The sequence below is a fragment of the Sus scrofa genome, chromosome 2, assembly GCF_054392235.1.
Source record: "Sus scrofa isolate SSC_HxYL_T2T_F1_AM1 chromosome 2, Sscrofa_HxYL_maternal_Yorkshire_Landrace_v2.0, whole genome shotgun sequence".
NCBI lineage: Eukaryota > Metazoa > Chordata > Mammalia > Artiodactyla > Suidae > Sus > Sus scrofa.
In genome coordinates this window covers 85,529,815-85,540,843 of record NC_139384.1, presented here as the reverse complement: position 1 = coordinate 85,540,843, position 11,029 = coordinate 85,529,815, and the positions used below count along the sequence as shown (strand labels likewise).

General features: G+C 54.9%; 1 protein-coding gene across 3 annotated transcripts; it reads left to right on the top strand.

Annotated features, from left to right (window-relative positions):
• The first annotated feature begins 3,247 nt into the window (after nucleotides 1–3,247).
• Nucleotides 3,248–11,010, top strand: GIPC3 (GIPC PDZ domain containing family member 3). Of its 3 annotated transcripts, XM_021084091.2 has the most exons (6): nucleotides 3,248–3,563; nucleotides 4,292–4,477; nucleotides 4,631–4,811; nucleotides 7,015–7,127; nucleotides 7,373–7,454; nucleotides 7,585–11,010. In XM_021084091.2, exons 1-6 carry the CDS (start codon nucleotides 3,315–3,317, stop codon nucleotides 7,734–7,736), a joined length of 963 nt encoding a protein of 320 aa, XP_020939750.1. In that variant the 5' UTR covers nucleotides 3,248–3,314; the 3' UTR covers nucleotides 7,737–11,010. The 3 variants fall into 3 exon arrangements, with proteins under 3 accessions (XP_020939750.1, XP_020939749.2, XP_084869394.1); XM_021084090.2 differs by lacking the exon at nucleotides 3,248–3,563 and having other exon boundaries at nucleotides 4,192–4,477; nucleotides 7,373–7,467; XM_085013268.1 differs by lacking the exons at nucleotides 3,248–3,563; nucleotides 4,292–4,477; nucleotides 4,631–4,811 and having other exon boundaries at nucleotides 6,872–7,127; nucleotides 7,373–7,467.
• The last annotated feature ends 19 nt before the right edge of the window (nucleotides 11,011–11,029 follow it).

The following is an 11,029-nucleotide window of genomic DNA, read 5'->3' as shown; positions in this document are numbered from 1 at the left end:
CCTTGTGAGTGTGATTTCGTTTTTCTGTTTTTGTTGTTTGACAGGAATGGGCCAGTATTCCCTACTGGGGGTCCTGGGCCTATCCCCTCCCCAGCCCCTGGCAACCTCTAATCCATTTTCTGTCTCTGGATTTACCTGTTCTAGATGATCTATATCTGTGGAATCACACACTGTGGGTCCTTCTGTGTCTGCTCTCACTAAGCATCATGTTCTCTTTTTCCGGCTGAAAGATATTCTATTGTGTGGATGGACCACGTTTTGTTTATTCATCATCTGTTCATGGCCCTTTGGGTGGTTTGACCTTTTGGCTCTTTCAAATCCTGCTGCTGAGGACAGGCACAATACAGGTTTCTGTTTGAACGCCTGCTCTCACTTCTCTGGGTCGATCCTGAGGGACAGGTGCTGGGTCAGATGGTGATTCTGTGCTTCACTTCCTGGGGAGGTCTTTCAGAGGCTTCAGGCTTGAATGGGTTATTTGAGACATCCTAAAAATGTCAGAGAATAATTGGACCCACACTGGTGTTCCAGGTTGAATTTTGTCCCCTCAAAAGAAAACACTGAAGCCCTAACCCCTAGAATCTCAGAATGCGACCTTATTTGGAAATAGGGTCACTGCAGATATAATTAGTTAAGATGAGGTCATCTTGGAGCGGGTGGGCCTCTAATCCAATATGACTGGTATCCTTATAAGAAGATAAAGATTGGGAAACAGACACACAAAGGAGACAGCCACGTGTCACTGAGACAGACACTGGAGCAAAGCCTGCCTCCAAGGCAGGCTGAGGATTGTTGGCCACCAACAGAAGTCGGGAGGGGCAGGAAGGATGCCACCCAGGTGTCAGAGGGAGTTTGGTCTTGCTGATGAACTGATTTCCAGGCGGTTCTCGTCATGGCTCAGTGGTAATGAATCCAACAAGTGTCCATGAGGACGAAGGTTTGATCCCTGGCCGTGCTCGGTGGGTTAAGGATCCAGCGTTGTCATGAGCTGTGGTGGGGGTCAAGGATGCAGCTCGGATCCTGCTTTGCTGTGGCTGTGGTGTAGGCCGGCAGCTGCAGCTCTGATTCAACCCCTATCCTGGGAATTTCCATATGCTGCAGGTGTGACTCTAAAAAGAAAAAGAGGATTCCCGTCGTGGCGCAGTGGTTAATGAATCTGACTAGGAACCACGAGGTTGCAGGTTCGGTCCCTGCCCTTGCTCAGTGGGTTAAGGATCCGGCGTGGCCGTGAGCTGTGGTGTAGGCCGCAGATGCGGCTCGGATCCTGAGTTGCTGTGGCTCTGGCGTAGGCCGGTGGCTACAGCTCTGGTTAGACCCCTAGCCTGGGAACCTCCATATGCCACGGGAGCAGCCCTAGAAAAGGCAAAAAGACAAAAACAAAACAAACAAAACCCCCCCAAAAAACAAAAAACAAAACTGATTTCCAGCCTCCAGAACTGTGAGAGAAAAAAACGCCTCTTGTTTTAAGCCATGAGGTTTGTGGGACTTTGTTTCAGCAGTCCCAGGAGACTCGAAAAACTGGATGTTGTTGCCACCTCCCCAAAGTGGGTGCTACCTCATCCCACCCCTTTTGGCACCATACCCTCATTCCAGATTTGGAGTTTACCATTCCTGGGCTGGACATTTTTAAAAAAAACTTTCATTTTTTCATAATGAATTTTATTACATTTATAGGTCTAACAACTTTTTTTGTTTGTTTTGGTCGTACCCACAGCCTGTAGAAGTTCCCGGGCCAGGGATCAAACCTGTGCCACAGCAGTGACCCAAGCCACAGCAGTGTCAACACCAGATCCTTAACCCACTGCGTCACCAGGGAAATCTGGGCAAGCCTTTACATACTTTTAGCACATAAGGATGTCTTCCTACAGAAAGACCATTTGGATGTGCTTTCTGTGTTTTTTAGAGGATTTAAACGTGTACAGTTCTGTGGTTTCTAGTATAGACACAAAGTTGTGCAACCATCAGCACAGCCCAAATCTGTCCCCATTAGCAATCACTCCCCACCCCCCATCCCTCACCTGGGCCCACCCCAGCCCCTGGCAACCACGAACCCACGTTCTGTCTCCATGAACTTGCCTATTCTGGACACTTCATATAAATGGAATCATACGCTATGTGGCTTTGGTATCTGGCTGCTTTCACTGTGTTGTAGCGTGTGTCCCGTTTCACAGTCTTTTAAATTTTACATAAATTTTCTTTTATCATCTAAAGCCTTCTGCAACTTGACTTTTCCCATCAATGCTTGGTTTCTGACATTCTTCCAAGGCGAGAGGCCCCTCTTTTGAGCTGCTATATGGCATTCCTCTGCTGTTTATTGAGCCAACTAACATTCCCGTTGGTGAAGGCCCAGTTCCACCAGTTCCAAGGGGGCTGTGACAGATGCCTCCTGGTGCCCAGAGCCTCCTTCTTTATCTGTAACCTGATGTGCCCACTGTGGGCCAGGCACCGGGCACTAGGCCAGGATACTGCTGGGAAAAAAAAAAGAGAACAGAACTCCTGCCCTCCTGGAGCCGACTTTCCAGTCACAGAGGAAACACAAGATGAATAAATAAAATATCTGCTATGTCAAGTCGGGCTCAATGCTAGGGAGGAAAAAAGCCAGGAAGAGAGACTGGGAGGTGGTAAGGGGAGGTGACATTTGAGCAAAGGAGGTGAAGGAGGGAACCACTTGGAGATCTGGGAGATGTTCCAAGCTTAGGTGTGCAGCCTGTGCAAAGGTCCCGAGGCTGGGCTGTGGCTGTTGGGCTAAATGAACAGCCAGAAGGTCCACTGGTGTGGCTGGAGCAGCCCTGAGGGAGGGGGAGAGAGGGAGGAGGGGAGGGCAGAGAGGGGATGGAGGCAGATGATGCAGGGCCTTGTGGGCAGCGGGGAGGACTTGGGATTTTACCCCCAGGAAAGTGGGAGCCCTGGAGGGCTGTGGGCAGAGGATGGACACCACGTGGCTCAGCTTACGCTACAGTAATCACCCTCCTCACCTCTTAGGGTTGTTGCTTGCAAGGATTAAATGAGTGCTCCACGCAGAGAATGAGCCCTGGGTCACACGCAGCTGCCCCATCCTTCTTTGTCATCCTTATTTTTCCCACTCCCTGGGGGAGCGCACAGCTGGTCTTGGCACGGCCAGGACACCTGGAGCCTGCGGCCCCCTCCCCGCCCCCCGCACTCCCTGGTGTCGCCTTCCCGAGAGGCTCGGGTTCCCGGATCCCCTTACCCAGGCGGCTCGGCTGTCTGTCGCGCCCTGAGCCGGGGGAGGGGAAGCTGCAGGAAGCAGCGGATCCGGCGGCGGTGGCGGTGGCCCCGGTGGCCAAGCTCCTCCTGCCATGGAGACCCCAGCGGCCCGCGAGGCCCAGGGAGCCGAGGCCTCGCGCCTGCCTGCGCCCCCGCCCTCGCCCGCGCCTGCGGAGCCCCCGGCCGAGTCCCCCACCCCCGCCACACCCCGCGCCCGCCCGCGCCTCGTCTTCCGCACGCAGCTGGCGCATGGCAGCCCCACGGGCAAGATCGAGGGCTTCACCAACGTCCGCGAGCTCTACTCCAAGATCGCCGAGGCCTTCGGGATCTCGCCCACAGAGGTGAGGTCCCCAGACCCCCAGTACCCGAGGCCACAGGCTGACCCGGGATTAGGGTGGGCCCTCGACCTCGAGATTGGGGCCCCAGATCCCCCTTCTCCGGATGGCGGGGATCCCATCTCCATATCTCATAGATGCGCTCTTGGACCCCGGGGTACCCATACCCTGGGGACTTCCTTTGCACACTGCTCAAAAGATGAGCAAGTCTTAGGGTTAGTGGATCCCTAGATCGTCCAGGAAAACGCTGGGCTGACCCAGCTAGGAGTGGAGCCCAGCCCACAGGGAACGGCCTCCGGTTCCTGGGCGACGCTGCGGGCTGGGGTTCCAGGCAGCCCCCTTTCAGGTAAGAAGTCCAGTGGCCACAGGGGTCGGGGGCTGGGCTATAAATGCGTCTCGCAGCCCCCAGGGGGCGCCAGCAGATTTAGACCGACCTGAACAAGCTGGCCTGGTGGGGTCTGGGCACCAAAGGGTTAAAATGGTCTGAGGTGAGAGTGGGAGAGGGGTGTCCTCCTGCCCACAGCCTTCTTCTTACCTTGCTCCCCATTCTGAGAGTTCCGTGCCCTGCCATTTTGCATGATTGGGATCCTGGTGGGGGATGGATGGACCAGTTTCATGCTCTGTGTGTCTCAATTTCCCTATCAGGCCTGGGAGCCCTGGCCCCGGTTGTTCTGCGCAGATGGGAGGAATGAGGTCTGTCGTTAATTTGGATCTCCCCCTCCTCTCCGGGACAGATCTTATTCTGCACCCTAAACAGCCACAAAGTGGACATGCAGAAACTCCTGGGCGGCCAGATAGGGTTGGAGGATTTTATCTTTGCCCACGTGCGCGGTGAGACCAAGGAGGTGGAGGTCACTAAGACTGAGGATGCCCTGGGACTGACCATCACGGACAATGGGGCTGGCTATGCCTTCATCAAGGTGCCCGTGGGGGTGGGTGGGTTCCCGGGTGGGTGGGTTCCCGCGTATCTGGCGACCTGGCGGGAGCCCTTGCCCCTCTCTGGTCCCAGTGGGCTCTGGGGACCTGAGAGGGGTGGCTGGGGTGGCCCTGGGAGTAACTCTGGGTCCCTGCAGAGGATCAAGGAGGGCAGCATCATCAACCGGATCCAGGCAGTGTGCGTGGGCGACAGTATCGAAGCCATCAACGACCACTCCATTGTTGGCTGCCGCCACTATGAGGTGGCCAAGATGCTCAGGGAACTGCCCAAGTCACAGCCCTTCACCCTGCGCCTGGTGCAACCCAAGAGAGCCTTCGGTGAGGGCCACCTGGGGTCCAGGGGCTGGGCTGGGGAGGGGAGCTCTTCCAGAAGCGGGTTCTCTGGGCGATCCAGGCAGCAAAGGGGCGGGGGGGAATGGGACAGGATGGAAGGTTCTAGGTGCTTCTAGTGACAGAACAGGGAGCTTTTGGCACTGTAGGAGAAACAAGTAGGTTTTTTCTATTATTATAGTCAGGCCAGGTATGGGGTCAGGGGAGGCTTGAGAAGTGCAGAAAAGGATGAAGAGGTGTCTGGATCTATTTCGTAACCTGGTTGGGAGACACTGAAGTACTGTTTTGGGGAGTTTCCTTATGGCACAGCAGGTTAAGGATCTGGCCTTGTCCTTGCAGTAGCTCAGGTCGCTGCTATGGCATGCGTTCAATCCCTAGCCTGGGAAATTTTGCATGCCACAGGTGCAGCAAAAACAAAAAACAACAAAAAAGTACTGCTTTGAGGCTATGATGAGTTCTAGAGAATGGTTTTCTTTTTTCTTTCTTTTTTTTTTTTTTTTTTTTTGCTTTTTAGGGCCGTACCTGTGGCATATGGAGGTTCCCAGGCTAGGGGTTGAATCAGACCTACAGGTGCCAGACTATGCCACAGCCACAGCCACACCAATACCAGATCCAAGCTGTGTCTGCCACCTACACCACAGCTCACAGCAATGCTGGATCCTTAACCCACTGGGCGAGGCCAGGGTCGAACCCGCAACCTCATGGTTCCTAGTTGGATTAGTTTCTACTGCGCCATGACAGGAACTCCTAGAGAATGGTTTTCTAAGGGAGTTCTAGAATGGTGCTTTTCTTTTTTTGGCTTTTTCTTTTTAGGGCTTAGTTGTGGCATATGTGATGTTTCCAGCCTAGGGGTCGAACTGAAGCTGCAGCTGCTGGCCTACGCCAGAGCCACAGCAACGCTAGATCCGAGCCTCGTCTGAGACCTACACCACAGCTCACGGCAACACCAGATCCTTAACCCACTGAGCAAGGCCAGGGATCGAACCTGCATCCTCACGGATACTAGTCGGGTTCGTTAACAGCTGAGCCACAACGGGAACTCCTAGAATGGTACTTTTCAAAGAGAAGTCTGTAACTAATCCACGGATGCAATAAGGAATTTTCCCTAGCAGAGGGTTTCCCAATCTTAGCACTAATGACATTTTCGACTGGATGATTCTTTGTTGGGGGAGGGGGAGAGGGCCCATCCTGGGCACTGTAGTGTTTTGAACAGCATCCTTGGCTTCAACCCAACAGATGCCAGTGGCTCCTCCAAGTTGTAACAACCCAAGAGAGTACTGTCCATGTCACCTGGGGGGACAAAATGCCACCGCCTCCCCTACCCACAAGGTTGAGAACCTTGCCTTTAGAATGTGGATTGCCCTGTTTAGTTTGGCAGACAGTTTTTTGTTTTGTTTTGTTTTGTTTTTTGTCTTTTTGCCATTACTTGGGCTGCTCCCACGGCATATGGAGGTTCCCAGGCTAGGGGTCTAATTGGAGCTGTAGCCACTGGCCTACGCCAGAGCCACAGCAATGCGGGATCCGAGCCACGTCTGCAACCTGCACCACAGCTCACGGCAACGCCAGACACTTAATCCACTGAGCAAGGCCAGGGATCAAACCCATAACCTCATGGTTCCTAGTCGGATTCGTTAACCACTGAGCCATGACGGGAACTCCAGCAGAAAGTTTTTTTTTTTTTTTTCCCCATAGGTAGACTTTCTTAAGGAAGCAAGCAGGATGCTAAGTTCCATTCTGGCACAGCCTTCTTACCTCATCATGGACTGGCCCTTTGAGCACTGTGCCAGAACAAGAGGTTCTAGAAGCACCCTGGCACCTCTGGAGGGAGGACCCAGGAGAGTGGGACAGGATGAGGTTCTAGATCTACCCTGGAGCATGACAGCAAACTCTGAAAGCCATGACTAGGTTAAGGAGGAGCCAATTCTAGAGCAAAGAGATTTCCAGATTGACCCTCTAGCCGCTAGGAGAATCTTAAGCAGTCTCTTTTTGAAAAAGTCACTTTAAGAAGAGGAGGAACATTTGAGCGAAGAAAGGATTCTCAAGCAGGGTCTCTGAAGATTCAGGCATGGACATAAGGAGGACTTGGAAGGGTAGGAAGGTTCTAGAAAGGCTCAGCTGGTGGCTTCTGAGTGTTCACAGAAAGGTAGGTCCACCCAGAACATATGCACCTCCGCCACTCTCACCCCTCCAGACATGATCGGCCAGAGGAGCCGGAGCAGCAAATGCCCCATGGAGGCAAAAGTCAGCAGCGGGAGGGAGACCCTGCGGCTTCGTTCGGGAGGGGCTGCCACCGTGGAGGAAGTGGTGAGTGGAGGGGAGGGAGTGGTCTTCAGGGGCTCTTGCACTCAGAGCTCTACCTCTGACTCAGCATGATCTTGGGTAAGACCCTCTCCTTTGCCCAGCCTCAGTTTCCCCACCTGCAAAATAGTGACACTGACTCACGTGAGGCCCCAGTCTGCTGTCACCTTTGGGCTAGGGGACTGGGGAGGGGGCTGGGCTGGAGGGATCCAAGGCTTCTGACCCTCTGCTTTTGCTCCTTATGCCCCCAGCCCAGTGAATTTGAGGAGGAAGCAACCCAGAGGGTGGATGACCTGCTGGAGAGTTACATGGGCATTCGGGACCCAGAGCTGGGTAAGGGGCCAGGGTAAGCCGGGTAGACCCAGGGGGGAGGACAGCCCACAGGGAGGAGGGAGGGGTCCCGGGAGAAGTTGGGGACCCCCAGGGCGCACCCTCACCCACCTCCCCTCCGCTTGACCTCCAGCGTCCACCATGGTGGAGACATCCAAGAAGACAGCGAGCGTCCAGGAGTTTGCACGCCATTTAGACTCCGTCTTGGGCGAGTTCGCCTTCCCAGACGAGTTTGTGGTGGAGGTGTGGGCCGCCCTCGGCGAGGCCAGGGAGGTCTGTGGCTAGTCTGCCCTGGGGCCGAGCGCAGCCCCAGCCCAGAGCTCAGCCCCCTGCCCCAACCCTTCCAGCCAGTTCCTGAAGTCCAACCCTGCTCCCAAGGCCAGAAGCCCAGATCTGAGACCCAGTCCTGCTCTAGAACCCAGGCCAGCTCCAAAAACCAGCCTCCTGCTAGAGCCCAGGCCAGCCCTGAGACTCAGCCCTGTTCTGGAACCCACACCCGTTTCGAGACCATGTCCAGCTCTAAGACCCAACCCTGCTCTAGAGCCCAGGCCCCCTCTGAGGCCCAGTTCATCACTAGAATCCCATCCAGGTCTGAGATGGAACCCAGCTCCAGAACGCAGCCGAGTTCCACAGCCCAGCTCTCCTCTAGAACCCAGGACTGCTCTGAGGCTAAGCTGAGCTCTGACATGAAGTCAAGTTTTGGAACCCAGACAAGTTTTAAGGGCCAGCCCAGCTCTGAAATCAATCCTAGGTTGGAAAGCCAGGCCAGCTTTCTGACCGAGCCCTGCCATAAAACTCGACCCAACTCCGGAATGCAAAACAGCTCCACCACACAGCCGGATCTGGACACCGGGTCTAGCTCGGGAACATCAGTAAGTTCTGGTACCCAGGTGAGACTCAAGAAGCAACCCAGCTCCAGAAGCCACACCAGCTCAGGATTCAGAGACGGTTCCCAAACCCAACCCTATTCACAAACCCAGACCAGCTCAGGAACCCAGATGGATGCTGCAGCCCAGGCCAGGTCCAGACCCCAGCCCTGCTCTAAAACTCAGTTGCGCTCAAGTACCCACCCCCATCCCAGGGCCCAGTCCAGCCTCAGCGACGAGTCCAGCTCGGAGACTGAGCCCAGCTCTAGAGCCCAGTCTAGTGAGACACGCAAGCTCATCTCCAGAATTCAGACAAGCTCTGGACCCCCAGCTACCTCTGGGGCGAGGCTTGATGCTGAGCTGTACATTTCCTGCAGAACACAGAGCAGCTCCAGAACGCCATCCAGCTCTGGGACCCAGACAGAGTTCAAGTCCTGGCCGATTTCCAGAGTTCAGTCCAGCTCAGGCACCTCACTCGGCTCCAGAACTCAGCTAAGTTCTAGAGCACAGCCTAGCTCTGAAAGCCCATCCAGCTCCAAAGCCCAGTCACTTGTTGAGTTGAGTTCCAGAATCCAGCTAAAGTCTGGAATCCAGTCAAGTCCTGTGACCCAGACCAATGAAGCAACAGACTTAAGCTCCACAGATCTGTTGAGCTCTGAGAGCAGACCCAGCTCCAGGCCTCAGCCCTGCCCAGGAACTCAAAAACTGTCTGGGACTCAGCTCATCTCAGAAACCCTGCCAAGCTCTAGATACCAACTCCAGGCCACAACCCAGGGAAGCTCTAGTATTGAGTCAGATTTTGGGAGGCAGACCAGCTCTGGAACTCAGCCCATTTCTAAAGCACAGCCCAGCTCTGGGACTCAGACAAGTTCAAGAATTCAGCCCAGCTCGGAAACCCATATCAGATCCAGAACCCAGCCTGTTTCTGGAACTCAATCCAGCTCCAAAATCCAGACTGATTCTGGAACCCGTCTGAGCTCTGAGGCCCTGCCCAGCTCTGGGACTCAGATCAGTGCAAGAATTCAGCCCAGCTCTGGAGTCCATCTTAGTTCTAGAACCCAGCCTATTTCTAGAACCCAACCCAGATCCAGAATCCAGGGCAGCTCCAGGATTCAGCTTAGCTCTGAGACTCAACCCAGCTCTGAAACCCAGACCAGTTCAAGAATACCACCCAGCTCTGGAACCCAACTCAGCTCCAGAATGCAGACCAGTTCTGGGACCCAGCTCAGCTCTGAGACACAGCCCAGAGGACAAATGCAGCCCAACTCTGAAACTCACCTCAGTTCCAGAACCCAGCCTGTTTCTGGAACGCAATCCAGCTCCAGAACCCAGACTGGTTCTGGATGCCAGCCTAGCTCTGAGATCCAGCCTAGCTGTGGAACAAGTTTAAGAGTTCAGCCCAGCTCTGGAGCCCAGCTCAGCTCCAGAACCCAGCCCAGCTCCAGGATTCAGCTCAGCTCTGAGACTCGACCTAGCTCTGAAACCCAGACCAGTTCAAGAACACAGCCCAGCTCTGGAACCCAACCCAGCTCCACAATGCAGGCCAGTTCTGGAACCCAGCCCCGCTCAGGGACGCAGACTGGTTCAAGGATTCAGCCCAGCTCTGGAGCCCAGCTCAGCTCCAGAACACAGCCCAGCTCCAGAATTCAGTTCCGTTTTGAGACTCACCCCAGCTCTGAAACCCAGACCAATTCAAAAACTCAGCCCACCTCTGGAGTCTACTTTAGTTCCAGAACCCAGCTGGTTTCTGGAACCCAACCCAGCTCCAGAAAGCAAACCAGTTCTGGAGTCTACTTTAGTTCCAGAACCCAGCCGGTTTCTGGAACCCAACCCAGCTCCAGAAAGCAAACCAGTTCTGGAACCCAGCTCTGCTCTGAGCCCCAGAACAGTGCAAGAACACAACCCAGCTCTGGAGTCCACCTTAGTATCAGAACCAAATCTGTTTCTGAAACTCAATCTAGCTCTGGAAGCCAGACCAGCTCAAGAATCCAGCTCAGCTCTAGAAATGGACTCCACCCACAGACGCCTGGCCTTGACCCCCAAACCCGACCTGATCCCACTCCCCCAGCTCTACTTCAAAACCCAAGCCCAAAACCCAGAACCCCAACTCCAGGTCCTAGCAAAGTCTCTTGTCCTCAGCCCCAGCCCCATGATCTGGTACAAGGAACCCAGGTTGATACCGGCCTGGGCCAAAGTCCATCAACTTCCCACTTGACCCCACAGCCACAGCCCGCTTCAGCCCCCCAGAAACCAGCCCTTTCCCCCAAGCCACAGCTGGGATCCCAAAAGTCCACCCCATTCACCAAATTTGTCATCTCTAGTTCTGCCCCCAGGGTGTCCCTCCTGTGTTCCCAGCCCCCTCAACCCTTAGCTCAGGGGCCTGCCCCCTCCCCTGTGCCCAGGGAATCAGGGCTGGCTCCTGGGGGGTCGGAGCCCCTTTTCCATAGCCCCCATGACCCCCCTCCCCTCTCATGCTCCTCCATGCCTGAGTCCCCCAGAAACAGCAGGTGAACTCGCCCCCCACCGGCAGGGGGTGGGGGAAGGGTAGAAACGGGGGCTTTGGTTTCACTCAGGCCTGGCTCAGGAGGTGTAAGCAGATCCCAGGTCTATGGAGGGGAAGCAGGGTGGAGGGGGTGCAGTTTGCTCCTCATGTACCTCGAGGGCTCCTGGGGAATAAAGGCATCTCCCACCCATGCAGCTGGTGTGTCATTT

Excerpts from the sequence above, each read along its gene's own strand:
- GIPC3 (XM_021084090.2), top strand. The coding sequence starts at position 4,328 with ATGCAGAAACTCCTGGGCGGCCAGATAGGGTTGGAGGATTTTATCTTT. Across the intron at positions 4,478-4,630 it reads CTGGCTATGCCTTCATCAAG|AGGATCAAGGAGGGCAGCAT; the intron begins GTGCCCGTGGGG and ends GGGTCCCTGCAG. Across the intron at positions 7,468-7,584 it reads GAGCTGGGTAAGGGGCCAGG|CGTCCACCATGGTGGAGACA; the intron begins GTAAGCCGGGTA and ends CTTGACCTCCAG.